The sequence below is a fragment of the Schistocerca gregaria genome, chromosome 7 (genome assembly GCF_023897955.1).
Source record: "Schistocerca gregaria isolate iqSchGreg1 chromosome 7, iqSchGreg1.2, whole genome shotgun sequence".
NCBI lineage: Eukaryota > Metazoa > Arthropoda > Insecta > Orthoptera > Acrididae > Schistocerca > Schistocerca gregaria.
The window spans coordinates 380,419,627-380,436,682 of record NC_064926.1 but is presented as its reverse complement, the minus strand read 5'-3'; the positions used below and the strand labels follow the sequence as shown (position 1 = coordinate 380,436,682).

At 40.9% G+C, this 17,056-nt stretch overlaps 1 protein-coding gene across 1 annotated transcript in view; it reads right to left on the bottom strand.

Annotated features, from left to right (window-relative positions):
- The window catches only part of LOC126281866 (venom carboxylesterase-6-like), a 117,922-nt gene extending 116,264 nt beyond the window's left edge, over window positions 1-1,658 (bottom strand). The window contains exon 1 of the mRNA XM_049981136.1: window positions 1,499-1,658. Within this exon, the coding sequence (XP_049837093.1) occupies window positions 1,499-1,582 (84 nt within the window). The 5' untranslated portion in view covers window positions 1,583-1,658. The remainder of the gene's footprint in view (window positions 1-1,498) is intronic.
- Between the last annotated feature and the right edge of the window lie 15,398 nt (window positions 1,659-17,056).

Below are 17,056 nucleotides of genomic sequence, written 5' to 3'. Positions count from 1 at the left end.
AGTTCTAGGCGCTACAGTCTGGAACCGCGCGACCCCTACGGTCGCAGGTTTGAATCCTGCCTCAGGCATGGATGTGTGTGATGTCCTTAGGTTAGTTAGGTTTAAGAAGTTCTAAGTTCTAGGGTACTGATGACCTCAGAAGTTAAGTCCCACAGTACTCAGAGCCATTTATTGAAAAAAATTATAGTATTTATTTCAATTTTTTCCCAAGTAGAGTAGCTGTTCTCTTTATTCCCTGTCAGGACCTTCAGAGAAAAGCATTAATTTCGGTATAATTAGCTGCCGCGATTAGAATGACGTTTATTTACAAAAATACTTACAGAAACAATTACTTTAAAAGATACAGGTTTGCACCAATTAAGGCGATTTCATGGCGAGCGCAAGAAGTGAAGTAGCGAAGAAGAAGATACAGACTAGTATAACAATCAAGAATGATCTCATAAGATATTGTTATCGATTAGAGCTTACTTCAGCAAAAGAACAGCGCCGGTGTAATATTTTTACGTAGGACGGAGATAAATTTCTGAAGTTGTGCGTCTACATCATAGAATTTTATGTAAGGGAATAAGAACTGTGAAAAATGATAGAATGAAGAATTGTGAACATTTAAAATCTGATGTTACAGAACAATGTCAAACATTAAACAGAAAAGTAAAAAAGGAGAATGACGGGACATAAGAAATAGCTCGGTAGCAACACAAACCAGAATAATGGGCAGGAACCTGCTCTACGTTGTAAAGTTCCCACGAAAGGGCAGTAGTCTGTAATGGAGGTTAAACGAATACAAAATATACTTCAATGAGAATTCTGAGTACAAATATTATGCAGAATTGAAAATCAGCTTACGGTAAGAAGATATAAAAAACACACGATAAAAACGATGCACTAAGCAGATGTTCTCTCAGAAGTAATGCAGAGACCTGAAACACTAATACTACTGGCGAACGAGTAACGAATTTTACCACTTCTCCAGATGTAAGTTGTTTCGTTAACAGTACAGTTATGCGTTACCATATAGAACCTTCCTTGCTGTACAATGGCACTCTGGTGGAATTACGTGTACGGCAGTAGCAACGTTAACTGTAATATAATATCACTGAATACATCGGAAAGCTATGTCAAACGATCACAATTCTTCACAACGTATTTTTTCACCCTATAGCGGTGTGTGTGTTCTTTTCAAACTTTCTGGCAGATTAAAATTGTTTGCCGGACCGCTACTCGAAGCAGGGACCTCGACTTTTCTTCTTACCTAGTGAGCTATGCGGGCACGATTCACGATTCTTGTCATTTTTACTTCTGCCATTACCTCTTTCCTTTTCTCCAAACTTCACAGAATGTTTCCTGCAAAGCTGCTATAACTTCAGAAAACGTACCGGAAAATTTACTGCTCTTCACTGTCGCACCCGTAACACCGTACACCGATATCGGCTGTGTTAACGTCACTGTCGCATTAAATGAAGCAGCAAGAAAGCGCCTAATGACGTGGACTACTCACGATCTCGGCCGGATAACGGCGACTCGATGCCGCGCCGATCCACAGGAAGATGGCTGCGAACAGCAGCGGCAGAGATGTTCGCATGTCGGCTCGCGGCTCGCTACTGCCCGCTCTCTCCTGCACGGACCCCGCTCGCAGCGAGCGGAACGGGTATCCCGCTTCAACACAGCGTCACATTTCGTATCTGCTGTCTCACGTTATCGGATATTACTACCAGTTATCAGTCTATTACATCTGTCGTAAGTTGATTGATTTCTTTAATTTGACGATCATCTACAACGATATATGACCACGAAAGGAAACAGAATAACATGTAAAATATGGCGTTTCAGTCTTCGGTCGCTATTCTTTATTTTCAATCAATTACCGGTTTCGGGCTAGCTGCAACATATGATCTGAAGATGAGCAGCTAGCCCGAAACCGGTAATTGATTGGAAATAAAGAATAGCGATCGAAGACTGAAACGCCATATATTATTTAATGAACGATCGCAGAACTCCCAAATAAGACAATCATGTCTAGTTTTGATAGAACAACATGTGTTGATACATACTGCATATTTCTCGAAAAAGCCTAGAGGACAAATGTAAGGATGTAGAGGTTTATCTCACTAGGGGTAAGATAGATACTGCCTACAGGAAAAATAAAGAGACCTTTGGAGAAAAGAGAAACACTTTTATGAATATGAAGAGCTCAGATTAAAACCCACTTCCAAGCAAAGAAGGGAAAACAGAGAGGTGGAAGGAGTACATAGAGGGTCTATATAGGGGTGACGTTCTTGAGGACAATATTATGGAAATGGAAGAGGATGTAGATGAAGATGAAATGGGAGATACGATACTGCGTAAAGAGTTTGACAGAGCACTGAAAGACCTAAATCGAAACAAGTCCCCGTGAGTAGACAACATTCCATTGGAACTACTGACAGCCTTGGGAGAGCCAGTCCTGACAAAACTCTACCACCTGGTGAGCAAGATGTATGAAACAGGCGAAATTCCCTCAGACTTCAAGAAGAATGTAATAATTCCCATCCCAAACAAAGCAGGTGTTGACAGATGTGATAATTAACGAACTATCAGTTTAATAAGTCACGGCTGCAAAATACTAACGCAAGTTTTTTACAGACGAGTGGAAAAACTAATAGAAGCCGAACTCGGGGAAGATCAGTTTGGATTCCGTAGAAACATTGGAACACGTGAGGCAATACTGACCCTACGACTTACCTTGGAAGCTAGATTAAAGAAAGGCAAACCTACGTTTCTAGCATTTGTAGACTTAGAGAAAGCTTTTGACAATGCTGACTGCAATACTCTCATTCAGTTTCTGAAGGTGGCAGGGGTAAAATACAGGGAGCGAAAGGCTATTTACTATTTGTACGGAAACCAGATGGCAGTTATAAGAGTTGAGGGGCATGAAAGGGAAGCAGTGGTTGGGAAGGGAGTGAGACAGGTTTGTAGACTCTCCCCGATGTTATTCAATCTGTATATTGAGCAAGCAGTGAAGGAAACAAAAGAAAAATTCGAAGTATGTATTAAAATCCATGGAGAAGAAATAAAAACTTTGAGGTTCGCCGATGACATTGTAATTCTGTCAGAGACAGCAAAGGACTTGGAAGAGCAGTTGAACGGAGTGGATAGCGTCTTGAAAGGAGGATATAAGATGAACATCAACAAAATCAAAACGAGCATAATGGAATGTAGTCGAATAAAGTCGGGAGATGCTGAGGGTATTAGATTAGGAAATGAGACACTTACAGTAGTAAAGGAGTTTAGCAAAATAACCGCTGATGGTCGAAATAGACAGGATATAAAATTTAGACTGGCAATGGGAAGGAAAGCGGTTCTGAAGAAGAGAAATTTGTTAACATCGAGTATAGATTTAAGTGTCAGGAAGTTGTTTCTGAAAGTATTTGTGTGGAGTGTAGCCATGTATGGAAGTGAAACATGGACGATAAATAGTTTGGACAAGAAGAGAATAGAAGCTTTCGAAATGTGGTGCTACAGAAGAATGCTGAAGATTAGATGGGTAGGTCACATAACTAATGAGGAGGTATTGAATAGGATTGGGGAGAAGAGAAGTTTGTGGCACAACTTGACTAGAAGAAGGGATCGGTTGGTAGGACATGTTCTGAGGCATCAAGGGATCACCAGTTTAGTATTGGAGGGCAGCGTGGAGAGTAAAAATTGTAGAGGGAGACCAAGCGATGAATACACTAAGCAGATTCAGAAGGATGTAGGTTGCAGTAGGTACTGGGAGATGAAGAAGATGGACAGGATAGAGTAGCATGGAGAGCTGCATCAAACCAGTCTCAGGACTGAAGACAACAACAACAACAACAACAACAACAACAACAACAAGTAATTTAGACAGGCGTCTCTCGGAAGTTACTATTGGGACCATTTTTATATTCATCTGTAATGCTACTGGAGAGTAAGGGTAACCGGTGCAGACCTTCATAGGTGCAAACCTTCACAGGTGACACTCCTGTGATCTCCTAAATTCCTATCTGAGATTTTTGACAGACCTGCCTATGCTGCCATATTCCCCTTGACACAAAGACCTGTCCTAGCGGTGCACAGTTTACAGGACACTCACTGTGTTTACTCCTTCATTTGCTCCGCGAATCCAACAGGACCTATAGAATTCATACCTGAAAAAGCAACAAGACGTCATTTTAACTGAAGTATTTCATCTATGGAACAGGGGAATGTGGGGAACGTGCATGAAATGTTATCTACGTTTTTCTACAGAGTTTTTCATTAATTCATATTAATTGAAGTACCTACAGGGTGGCGCACGAAATGTGTTACCATTTTGTTTTTGAACAGAAACGTTACTGTCAATACAATCTGAAAGGAACTTATACTACAATGAAGAGCCGTCCACGGAGATTTGTTCTAACTCAGCACATGCTCAATATGTCCACCATTTCGTTTCCTGACTTCCTTTAAATGAACACTGAAGTTAGTGATTACCCTACGGCACATGTCTTCCGTAACTTCACTGCAAGCTTGAAGAATAAGTCTTCTGAGCTCCATTAAATACGTGGACGTTTCGGAGAAAAAAAACTTCATTTAGGTACCCCCAAAGAAAAAAGCCACATGGATTGAGGGTTGGACTGTTGGGAGGCCAGTTTTGTCTGTCATTGATGCGACATGGAAACCCGAGTGTAACGATCCGCAAGTCGTTCGTGTAAAAACTCCAACACAGTGTTTGCAGTATGTCGCCTCGCTCCATCTTGCATGAACCACTGCGTGTTGAAGGGCAAGGCAGTAGCAAGAAGCTGTGGAATGAAGCTATTGCGAAGCATGCTCAAATAACGCTCGCTGCTCACAGTTTCTTCAAAGAAAAAGGGTGCAATAAGTCCGTGACTGGAAATTGCTGCCCACGTTGTAATCCTCGGAGCATAATGTTGTCGTTCATGAACTACTTGTGGGATTTCAGTGGCCCAAAAGCGTACATTTTGTTTGTCAACCACACCGTCTAAATGAAAATGGGCCTCGTCTGGAAACCAAACGTTGTTGACAGTTTCTTCTCTATCATCCGCCCACTGAGCAAATAGTCTCTGCTGCTTGTGTTCTTCAGTGAGCTTCTGTGCACAGGTCATCTTGTATGGGTACATATGGAGGTCACTTTTAAGAATGCGTTGAACAGAGCGCCTGGATATTCCCAGTTGCACTGCTGCCTTTCTACACGATTTCCCAGGACTTCTCTGTACAGCAATTCGTACCGCTTCAGCACTGCTCGTCGAACAAACAGGCTTAGGCCGAGGTCGCTTCGCTTCCAATACTGTTCCTTCCTGTACAAATTTATCGTACAACCTGTAAATGGTCCTCCTGCAAGGGACCCATCGTGTGTTGAACTGTTGTCGAAAACGCCTCCGAGTCACAACAAGGCTTTTCGTTTTATGAAAAAGTAACACAACTGTCTATCGTTGCTGTGTCGTCACTCTTCCATTGTTAGCCATTGCTGCTTACTAGTCTCCTAGCGGCAGTATCGTGAATTACACGTCATTTCGTAACTCATTTGTTTTTCCAAGCTCAGCTGGTACTGCTGTAGAGATCCCAGCGGGATATCTAATGTGCGTCGTAAATTGTGAAAGAAACAATTGGTAACACATTTCGTACGCCACCCTGTACTTGTGTTGGAACAAAGTATCATCGAGCTATAACCATACCCACTCTTCTCTTTATTCCGCAGTACTGTGTGGAGCACGTAAGAAGAACACCCCTCAACCACGCAGACAAGTCTTTACTTGCAGATCACAGCAACGACAACACACGTTCGATATATTGTATGTGCCAATGAGTTCTGACATCGTCTTCAAACACGTAGTGAAAATGCGAGTAAATGGCGATATCGGCCCCGGGACAGCGGATTTAAACGAAGTTCCACATGAGAAGCGGCTTTAGCCACCAAGAGCCTCCGCCGCACAACCACCACCACAGGCCGAAACACACACTTGCTGAGGCACTCGTTTGTCGTTCGGTTAGGGATGCTGTTGTTCCATAGTGAGAAAAGGTCACATCTCTTCAGCAATTGACAGTCCTCCTCAAGGTGAAGATAAGAAAACCCGTAGAAATGTAAGTTAACGATAACTTGCCGCTCGTCTGACAGTCTGAGAATATTTCATCAATGAATTCATCGAGAAAACAGTATAAGCTGTCACCCACAAAACTACTATCTTCCTGCGATACAAACTTATATGACTCGTAGAGGAGAATGACCACATAATATTTATAATAAGAACCCATGTCCGGAAACGACGCTACAGAGTGTCAAAATGATAAGCGCCAGCGCCTGTAAATGTCTGTATATCCAGTTGATTCCGTGATGACGTTACAAACTTTCAAGTATGATGGAGACGGAGAAATGTATCGATTTGGTTCGGAAGCGAAGGAGTCGAGAGTTACAAGCGAAAATCATTCTGGTATCTCTGACAGTGGACCATTTTTACCGACACTGTGTTTGTTAAGATAGTAATGTAGACAATTTTCAGATGTGGTAGTATGGACCATAACAAGAAAAAATGTCTACTAATCATGGGCTCTAAAATGCATACCTGGGATGCTATGAGCACTGGTTCATCTTCGCTAGTGTGAAACACGTGTCCTCTATTCAACAAGGGCTCATAGCTATTAAGGTGTGCATTTTAGAGCCCATATTCACTAGACATTTTTTCTTGTCTTGTTCCATACTACCATCCATGGGAGTTGGCTACCCTACAATCTTACCAGTAATAGGACCGATGCATGTATTCCACAGTCAGAGGTATCAGAACGGTGTTTGTTTATAACTTCGAACTCGTCAGTTTACGGTACAAGTACTCTAACCTCAAATCAATACATTTATGCTTCACCACACGCGAAAGTTTGTAACATCATCACGGAATACAGGGGCCGGCGCCTATACCTTTGACACTCTGGGGTGACGTTGGATGACCTTTCCGGACACGGGTTTCTCTTGTAACAGGAATTTCCGGACACGCTCTGGATAGATGTTGACATCTGATCGAGTAAACACAGGGTGATTATAATTAAATTTTCAAACCACTGTAGAAATAACACCACTGGTCAGAATGACGTCAAATTGCAACGGAATATTATCGGAGAAGAGGGAAATCGTAAGGCAAAAGAAAAATAAATAGTTCAAAAATGTAGCAACAGGTGGCGCTGTTAGCATCAGTATTTAATAGTGGTCGACTAAAAATGGCAAATGGATCATACAACAATGCCTAAGGTGTACGTCTGGCGTTAAACAAACTGTATTACTCAGTATGATGATAATGTTTGTTTAGGTTTGTGGGGCACTCAACTGCGCAGTTATCAGCGCCCGTACATATTCCCAACCTTTGCTCAGTCCAGTCTCTCCACTTTCATTAATGATGATGAAATGATGAGGACAACGCAAACACCCAGTCATCCCGAGGTAGGTGAAGATCCCTGACCCCGTGCTCTGGAAGCAAGAATGCGACCGCGAGACCACGAGCTGCGGACTCTACTCAGTATACATTGGTGTACACGTGTGACACTGCTAGTTATGTAAGCCCATTCACCAAGGCAAGGTCATATCACGTCGAATGGGAAAAATAGTTTTTTAATTGTCCTGAGGCCAAAAACAGCACAAACAGCATCAATCACATAGGTTATTAATTGTCTTGATCCCAAAAACCGCATAAAAAGGATCAATCACATCGGTTTTTAATTGTCCTGAGGCTAAAACTCGCATAAAAACCATCAATCAAAATAAAATCGGCTTATTAATGTCCATGTGACTGGCGCAAAACATGTTCAATATACCGTCCACCGTTTTCTGCAACAAGCTGAAATCGAAAAACAGCATGTTCCACAGCTGATCTAAGTGTTTCCTGGGTCACGTTCAGAATGTGTTGCGCAATGCGTGCCTTCAATGCAGATAGTTTGTTAGCAGAACACTGAACACAACACCTTTCAGATAGCCCCACAGCCAGAAGTCACACGGTGAAGTAATCAGGTGATCGGGACGCCTAGGCTATAGGAAAATGGCAGCTGATAATTCTAGCATTTCCGAAATGGCGCTTCAGCAGCTGCTTAACTGGATTTTCAATGTGCCGAAGTGCGTCATCTTGCATAAATATGATACCATCACACATACACGCTGTTGTAGAGCTGGAATGACGTGGTTGCAAAAGACACTCATAGCGCTTACCAGTGACGGTAAAGGTAATAGGACAGGAAGCATCTCTCTCTTCGAAAAAATATAGCACTATGATAAACGATGCCGTAAACCTGCACCACACACTGGACTCGCATTCGGGAGGACGACGGTTCAATCCCGCGTTCGGTCATCCTGGTTTGGGTTTCCCGTGACTTCTCTAAATCGATCCAGGCAAATGCCGGGATGGTTCCTTTGAAAGGGCACGGCCGATTTCCTTCCCCGTCCTTCCCTAATCTGATGAGACCCATGACCCCGCTATTTGGTCTCCTCCCCTAAACAATCCAATCCAATCAAAACCTGCACAACACTGACCTTTTTAGGATGAAGTGGTACTGGTTGATTTGTGTGTAGATTTTCCGTTGCCCATATTCAACAATCCTGAGTTTTGACATATCCTGCCCGCATCTCGTGGTCGTGCTGTAGCGTTCTCGCTTCCCACGCCCGGGTTCCCGGGTTCTATTCCCGGCGGGGTCAGGGATTTTCTCTGCCTCGTGATGGCTGGGTGTTGTGTGATATCCTTAGGTTAGTTAGGTTTAAGTAGTTCTAGGGGACTGATGACCATAGATGTTAAGTCCCATAGTGCTCAGAGCCATTTGAACCATTTTTTGACATATCCTGTCGCATGGAAGTGGGCTTCGTTTGTCCACAAAATCTTCCATGGCCAATCATTGTCCACTTCCATGCGAACAGGAAATTCTAAATCGAAGATCTCTCTTGCTGGCAGGTCAACAGGAAGCAACCAGTGCACATAGGTAATTCTGAACGGATAGCAAAAGAAGGATGTTTCGTAGGATTTTAAGCACCATACTCACGGGTATGTCCAATGTTCGGGCAACTCTCCGTGCACTACACGTTTGCACACCACCACTCGTTTCCTCCTACATTGCTGCGGCCAATGCTTCCACTGATGTCGAATCAGTTCGTTTCCTCCCTCTACCAGGTTGCACACAAAAGAACCCGTCTTCACGAATTTCCGAATCATTTTCTCCAAACCCACGGCTGTCATCGGACCAACGTTCAAAATGAGACGAAGCGGAGGCATAATTACAGAAACCAGTACCTGTATTTTACAAGTATTGACCCTGGCTGTTGAGAAACTTGTCTCACTGTTACACAAGTGGGTGAATGGCTGTCTCATAAAATTCCAGGGGCTGCGACGTTAACCAGTTCCGCACGTACAGCTGAACGTCGTCGTCCGAGGTGAATCGTTTGCCCCTCAGAGCCTTTTTAAGGGGACCAAAAATAATTCACTTCCACCCTTCGCCAAGCGATCAAATCAAAACGATCAGGCAATCTCACCTGTGGGATCTTTCTGCTCCATGACATCGCAAATCCTCATACTGCCAACACAGTCGCGGCACTCCTGCAGAAATTCAAATGGGAGGTTCTCAGCGACCCTCCACACAGTCCGGACCTCTCCCCCTGTGGTTACACCAGGTTTGGTCCCCTTAAAAAGGCTCTGAGGGGCAAACGATTCACCTCGGACGACGACGTTCAGCTGTACGTGCGGAACTGGTTAACATCGCAGCCCCTGGAATTTTATTAGACAGCCATTCATCGCCGTGTGTGACAGTGGGATAAGTGTCTCAACAGCCAGGGCCAATACTTCCAACATACAGGTAGTGGTTTCTGTAAATATGCCTCCGGCCCGTTTCTTTTTAAACGCCCCTTGTATGTTACGTCAGAAGCATTACTTAATGTCTGAAAATTTAAGTTACAAAACTACAGAGCTTTTGTTCAGAAGTAATCGGTTACTGTCGCTACACTGCTTGTTGTCAATTTTCGAATGTTGAGAGTGCTGAATCCTTGGTAGTTGTAAGACAGAGCCCTTTAAAAGGGGAAAATTACATGTGATGGTGCTAAATGACAAAGTTTTCAGAAAATATGAGTTTCGACTATAGGTACCGTCGAGAGCACTGAAGGTGTATCTAAGGTTCGGATTGGATATGTAATAGGCTAGTGTCGCATTTAACGAATTATACCGACTTAAGCACGTAGTGATTTTTATAAGCCACAAAAGACGTAAGTTAGCATGGCGTAACAGGAATCTGAGCCATTGTGTTACATTATTAGGTACATGTTCAGGGAGCTTGTTGACAGAGGCCAACATAATTCATCAATTGCTACATACAGGCATGAAAGGAAGAGTTATTTAACGGCTGAAAAAAATTGAAATATATATGAACACTAAAAGAGAAAACCATGTTGAATAAATGGATAGAATTATGTATTATAAGATTTCTACCCAGTATCTGATGAAGTGGTGCGGTATAAGAGTAGCATATAAGCGCCCAGATAATCTCCAATTACGTGTGTATTATGACAGATTACAACTTCCTCAAGCTTGTAAAATTTTCAGATTTGAGTGTATAAAAATACCTTTTGAAAATTTTGACTTCATTTGTATAACTTAGTTTAAGGAACGACGTAAGAGTGAATGTATTTATCTACACGAGGTAAAATACATTATAAGAACAATGTTAAACTCGACGACAAAAGACATATAACAGTGAGGCACCATGTTCTCGGCACATATTGATAAGTGTGTTAAGATGGGCAGTGGTGACTGTTCTCAGTATAGCTTTGAACTCATAATTGCCGAAGACTAGACAGTATCGAATCATCCCGTGTAGAATAATGAGTTTTATGTCTGCGTACGTTTGACACATCGGCAGTAATCTTACTTTCATTCTTTTACGAGTTTGGAATATTTTAAATAACATATGCACATTTGTATACAACCACATTGTATGATGGTTTAAAATTAAGACGTTAGGCGTAACCCTTGAAAACTGCACTTCGCTGATATCAGTTGATCGTGATGTAAACGGCAGTGATTGTAAAACAAACAAGGTGGACAATGGAAATGTCTTTTAACAAATTTCTGGCTATGGCACCTAATACGAGAACATCACAATACAAAGTTCGCAGTTTACTTTCTGCGTCAGCATCCGATAACATGGCAAGCCAGTAAACCGACGTCTTTGTGCAAGAACTCCGACACGAAAGACTTCGTATCCACCACGATTATTACTATAGGTGGCATAAAATTTTTTTAAAGTTTATTTTTTCCCGTTTCCTGTTCCTCTCCCAGGAGTATTAATCTACATTAATTTTGCGGGTTATTTTTGTTGTATCACAATATATTTCATTAATGTAATTATTTTCTAGTTCAGTTCTTTAATTTTCAATATCAACAAAAAATTTTGGTATGTAAATCAAAATAGCTTTTGTGTGTATATTCTGTTTGCTAAATCGTTGGGTATACTGGCTTTCATGATATAAGCCTGTAATTTCATATTCTTAATTCAAAAAAGTGACATTCATATTTGTCCTAATAATATAATAACGACGTATCTTATGTGTGCTGGTAAAGCACGCTTAACTCTTTAAGTGTCGAAGTTAACAGTCTCAAAAAAATTGTAGAATAACTATTAAATGTTTGACAAGAAGGTTTCTTGTACTTCCGATCAAATTTAGTTGTTGGGGCGCGACATATTCTCATACTCAGCGAATTACTGATAATGAAAAAAGGTAATGTTAGAATTTTGCCCCCTACTGAATATATTTCCGTGAACGGCCATGTCCCTAGAGTAGCGGAAAGCACTTCATTTACTCCCTAATGAAATTTTGTGTTAAATTCCGTACTTCGTTAACGTAAGACTAATTTTTTCCAGCCATTTGTATGTCGAGTATGTATTTCAGTCAATACTTTCCCCGAAATCCTAACACTTTGAGTTTGCTACTTCCTGGTAGACTAAAACTGTGTGCCTGTCAGGGACTTAAGCCCAGGACCTTTGCCTTCCGCGAGGAAGTGCTGCACCGACTGAGATACGAGCCGTCCTCACTGCTATACTTCCGCCAGAACCTCATTTTCTACCTTCTAGGTTTCACGTAAGTTGTTCTGCGAAACTTACAGGACTAGCAATCCCAGAAGAAATAATATTGCGGTGACATGGATTATTCGAAGCCTGGGTATGTTTCCAGAATTTCAGATTACTTTTTTGGATACAAGACGTTGCGTGTCTACCCAGAAACGTGGCCTGTTTGTGAAGTTCCTAACATTGCTTCATTTATCACATTTTTTAACACTGAAATCCTTCTGAAATTCCTTTGTGCATTACAGTTTGACACTTCTTTTGCTTTTTTTAATTTTTATTTTTCCGGTCCTACAACCGCTTCTTAGTTGGATTGGCCTTCTTGCCCCTGTCCTATTATTTATTGTTCCCGTTCGTGAGTTCATTCACCCGCTAAAGAATGAGCACCTTCCTCTTCATTTTATTTTTTGTTATTTGGTTGTTGTTAATCCACCCATTTACTTCTGTCATGTCTAGCATATTGTAAAAGACACGCATTAGCCATCTCCTGCTAGAAACCTTCCTTAAATATTTACGAATCATTTGGTCAAAAACGTCCACATCATAATTTATGGCGTTTCAGAAGCTAACAGTTTCTCATGTTTTCATTATTCTCTTACTTCTACTTCAGTATGTAGTGTACTGAGAATGACATTCTTATTCATCTCCCTTGATATCCTATCAGGTTGCCCCCTGATTTAACATTTTCGAGATGATTGTAACTCATTATTGTTCTTCACGTATTTGGGGATTTTTCAGCGAGTTTTGTCCGTTTTTACCACTAACTTCGGTTTAAATTTCTTTGCAAGCTGAAGGGGTGCGAATAAGTTGACTGTTTGCCACGTTCCTTCCTTGTTCAGAAATGGCTTCATGAGGAGAAGAACGACATACTCTCCCAATGGCTGGTTGCCTGGTCGGCCTTCCTCCCTACCAAGGTATAGAAGGGCGCAGCAAATGTACTTGGAGGCCACCTCTGCATCTGTCCAAAAGAGCCAGATTTTGTCAAATTTGTTTGGTATAGACTTGGTGAAACAGCACCTTTGTTTGTTTGGAACAGCTGCTTATTAGCTATAATATTTTCACCGGGATGATAAAAGGACAGGTTTGCATGAACTTGTTCCACATTTCATAAATAAGAGTGAACTTTCCAGCAGGGATGCGTTGACTGTGGGGAAGATTTCTCATCTAAGCAAAGGTATCTGATCAAGTTCGCGAAAGCTGACTCTTGCCACTTTATACCAGGTAAAATTAGGTCCTCAAGAATGCGACCAAAGGAAATCCAAGGAAACATATTCAATGCACCTCTCCTCTTAGGAAGTTCTTCGAAGAAGCTCTTTTTCCAGAAGATGGCGTTTTACGGGTCTTCCCGTACGCCACTAGTTGCCGTTTTCACTGCGCGGCAGGTGGCTGGCACTCTTGTGAAAAGAATTGAGACGGTAAGACATCTGCTACTGTTTTCAGTGTTGTTATTTTCGTCGCCAGTTGTCTATGGCAGAATCTCATCATCTTATTCGAACAAGTTACTTTCTGATTCAGTACCGTTCTACAGAATGCAAAAATCTCTTATGGTAATTAAACATAATTGAAAACATCTGTCACAGGGCTTAAATACTATCACTCAGAAAAGGCGAATAACTGCAGTAAGACATGAAATACGACATAAAGGTTACGTTACACTGCCAGGCGAGGAAATCTTTCCGACTTTGCGTGTATCATCATTTGACTGCTGAGTAAAGCAAAGTGTAACCGGGCCAAGTCGGGATCACCAGTATCTCTGGATTCGTAGTTTATTTGGCATGCTCGGCGTTACTTAGTTTTCATGATGAGTTTTCTTCTAAATGGGGACAGACTGCTACTGGTTTTCCGACTGATGAAGCATAAATCTTACTCTGTGCTGTTGATTCATCAGAATTAAGTCCAATAGAGTTGCAACAATAGAACAGTAAATGAAATAATCAGAGAAATTGTTGAGTGGTTCTTGATAAGTGTGTCATTACCGATGACAGTATAGCATACTTGAAAGAAAATATATCAAGCGGTATGTTCAAAATACCTAAGTGTGCGTGTTTATAAACATTGTACTGAGAATCACAGTATCGGCTTTCGCAAGTGCTTCATATTAGTAACATTTCCTTGTGTATTATCACTGAGTTTGATGATGAAAACAACAGAAGGTTAACTTACGTTCCACACTTCCACTTGTTAACGTCACATGGAGCAATTTTCAGGTGCGGCCTGTAGTACATATCTGTTGAATTCACCGCTTGCAAACAGCCAGAAACTGCTAGCTTACACTCGATCGATATCTGATTGATTCCTTCTCATTGGACTCTGTTTCTATAACCTAAATTTCCATGAAAATGAATATTCATGTACGAAATCATTTTACATATTAATTCTGATGTATCACAACAAAAATTTATTGAAATTCACCGTCTGTCTTCATACCAGTCATTTTACTTCTAACCATTCTATCAGATTATTAGATTCAAGGTTGCATTTGGTTCCCTTTATGGAAATTATGCCTAACGGCGCTAATAGTTATTGAAAATCAGAACCCCTTGTTATTGAAGGCGAGATAATGGATTTTATTGAAGATACCTTTCGAGAATTAATATCAGCAAGCGTGATATCAACGTATTCCTCCAGACTTTTGAACCAATTGAGTGATCTGTGTCAACGTGGTCTGTCAAAATACACCGCTTGAGACTTCTAGTTTCTTCTAAAAGAAAATATTTGTTTAATATGAAAATATCAGTTACTTTATATATGCACTATCTTGACAAATCTGACTCAAGACTCGTTCGCACAAAAAAATTCTATCTTTTGATGCAGATGACTATAAAATTTCATTCAAGTTTTATTTTGACAGTTTTATGGAAAATTTCACTTTTTATACTTCCAGTGCTTCTATGCCCGCCAGCTTGGTTCAGCTGCGTTTCAGTCAACATATTGTAAATGTGATCTATATGCATACTTTAACACCATTTTGCGAGAGACTCTCATTTGTTTTATAATAGCTTGAACCATGCAAATTGGCTAACAGCTTAAATTAGAATGTGTAAAATATACATTAAATTACAAAGAATACCATCATAATGACGTAAAGCTCTGTTGACGCTGACGCAATGACGTCAAGAGATACTATTTTTTTTTTAAAAAAAAAAAGAGGCGCCAACTGAAGGTGGGCAGTGTATTGAAGCCAGTGTTGAGGGGAGATTGGAACAACGATGTGTAGCGCGCCTCACCTTAGTGCACTAGTTTCGAATAAATTTATAGTGGCAACGCTGGCTTCATTAATAAGAAATTTTTAACTGTCTCCATTCTTGTTTTGTTTGGTCTGCAAGCGGAAAACAAACAAGAGTTGCGCAAAGTTTTTCTGTTATCCTTTCGCAACATGGCACTGAAATATCTTCTGGACATCAGGATAAGCTATGGTAGGGCATCGGTACCTGAAACAATGTAATGGAAACGATAATTACTTCCTTCAAATTTGTGTATTTGTATATTCGTTAATTCTCGCATCCTTGCAAAATAAACATTAGGTAAATCTTAAATTCCACACATCTCGAAACTCGTGTACCGAATGTTTAACGAATTAGCTGCCTGTATACTATCTTCTTATGGATGTTGTTATGAAGGACCAACCACAATTCGAAAATATAAGTAGCATTTACAAATAAAACAATACAAACCGTCTCTTCTATGTACAGATTACTGTTCTAGTAGGTGTTGCACATAAGGTAGCAAATTTACGATTTAAGTGGTAGCAAACAATGAAAACAGTTAAAAAAGAACTTGAAATGATTTTTCCTTTTTCTTTATGAGCTTCTGAAAAGATAATACATCTCTGTAGGCTGATAACAATAACAATCATTAAATTTTACTTTAGACGAGTTATAGGCAGCCCATAGATAGCACAGTATCAAGGCCATTAAACAATCTTATCAGTGTCGTAGATAACAAGCAAGTGGGCTGCGATTAGCGGCGGATCTATGTCTTATGTAAACATTCATGGTCTGTAATTTCTCACTTGCCCACTTAGGCACAGAACAGCACTACATGTAGTGTAGAGCAAGGTGTACTCAGGTTTAAGTACAGATAAAAAAAAATTCGTTCATTAGATAACAGCGGACTTGGTGGATTTGTTTTGTAGCTGCTGCTTCCATGTAGTCCACGGACAGGGTCGCTAACTGCTTGATTTAGATTCATTACAGTTAAAAAGCGTATTCACAACACGTAAACAGCGAACTTTCTCGTACATTTATGCTTTTCATTACACATAGTGAAGTCATCATCTTGCCAGTGTGTCGGAAATCACTACCCATTGTCACTGTAAAGAAATTTAAACACTCGTTTAGTTAATGCACGTCCAAAATTCATTTAAAAAATTGTCGAAATGGTCTGCAACAAGCTTGTTTATTCAGTAGCTTATTCAGAAATTATCATGTCTCATTGCATATACGGAAACGAGATGAGCCCTAACTCATTGATAAAATTTCGGAGGGTTTCAGCGATATTTCCTGTGTTTTTATAGCACTTCACCGGGAAATCCTTATTAGAAAGGGGCTCCACTTAGGCTGCATCTGACTGTGAAACTTTCCAGAAAGTTAAACAAGCACAGATTAACTGAAGGTTTTCCTCTTCTCTGAGAGGTTTGTCCGCGTGAAGGCCTGACTGCCAACGGATGACCATTGCCGATTCCCAAACAACCGGGGACGCGAGCAGAGCACGGGCCTTACCGTCAAAAACAAGCGTGTTTGTTGTTGGATCGCAACCTTCTTGACAACTGACGAACGCAGATGAATAGAAGTTTAAGCAGTGTTCACGACAAAATCTGACATGAAAACCGCTATAAAACCCACAGCCCACAGAATGAAGTACCGTAACATGCAACAGAGTGAGAGCAACGCAAGATTCGCCACCTGCTGCCGAGCGAATTTTTCGACTCACAAGGTTAGCAATTTTGTCACCCTGTATGAAGATTGGAGGTGTGGTTAGGATG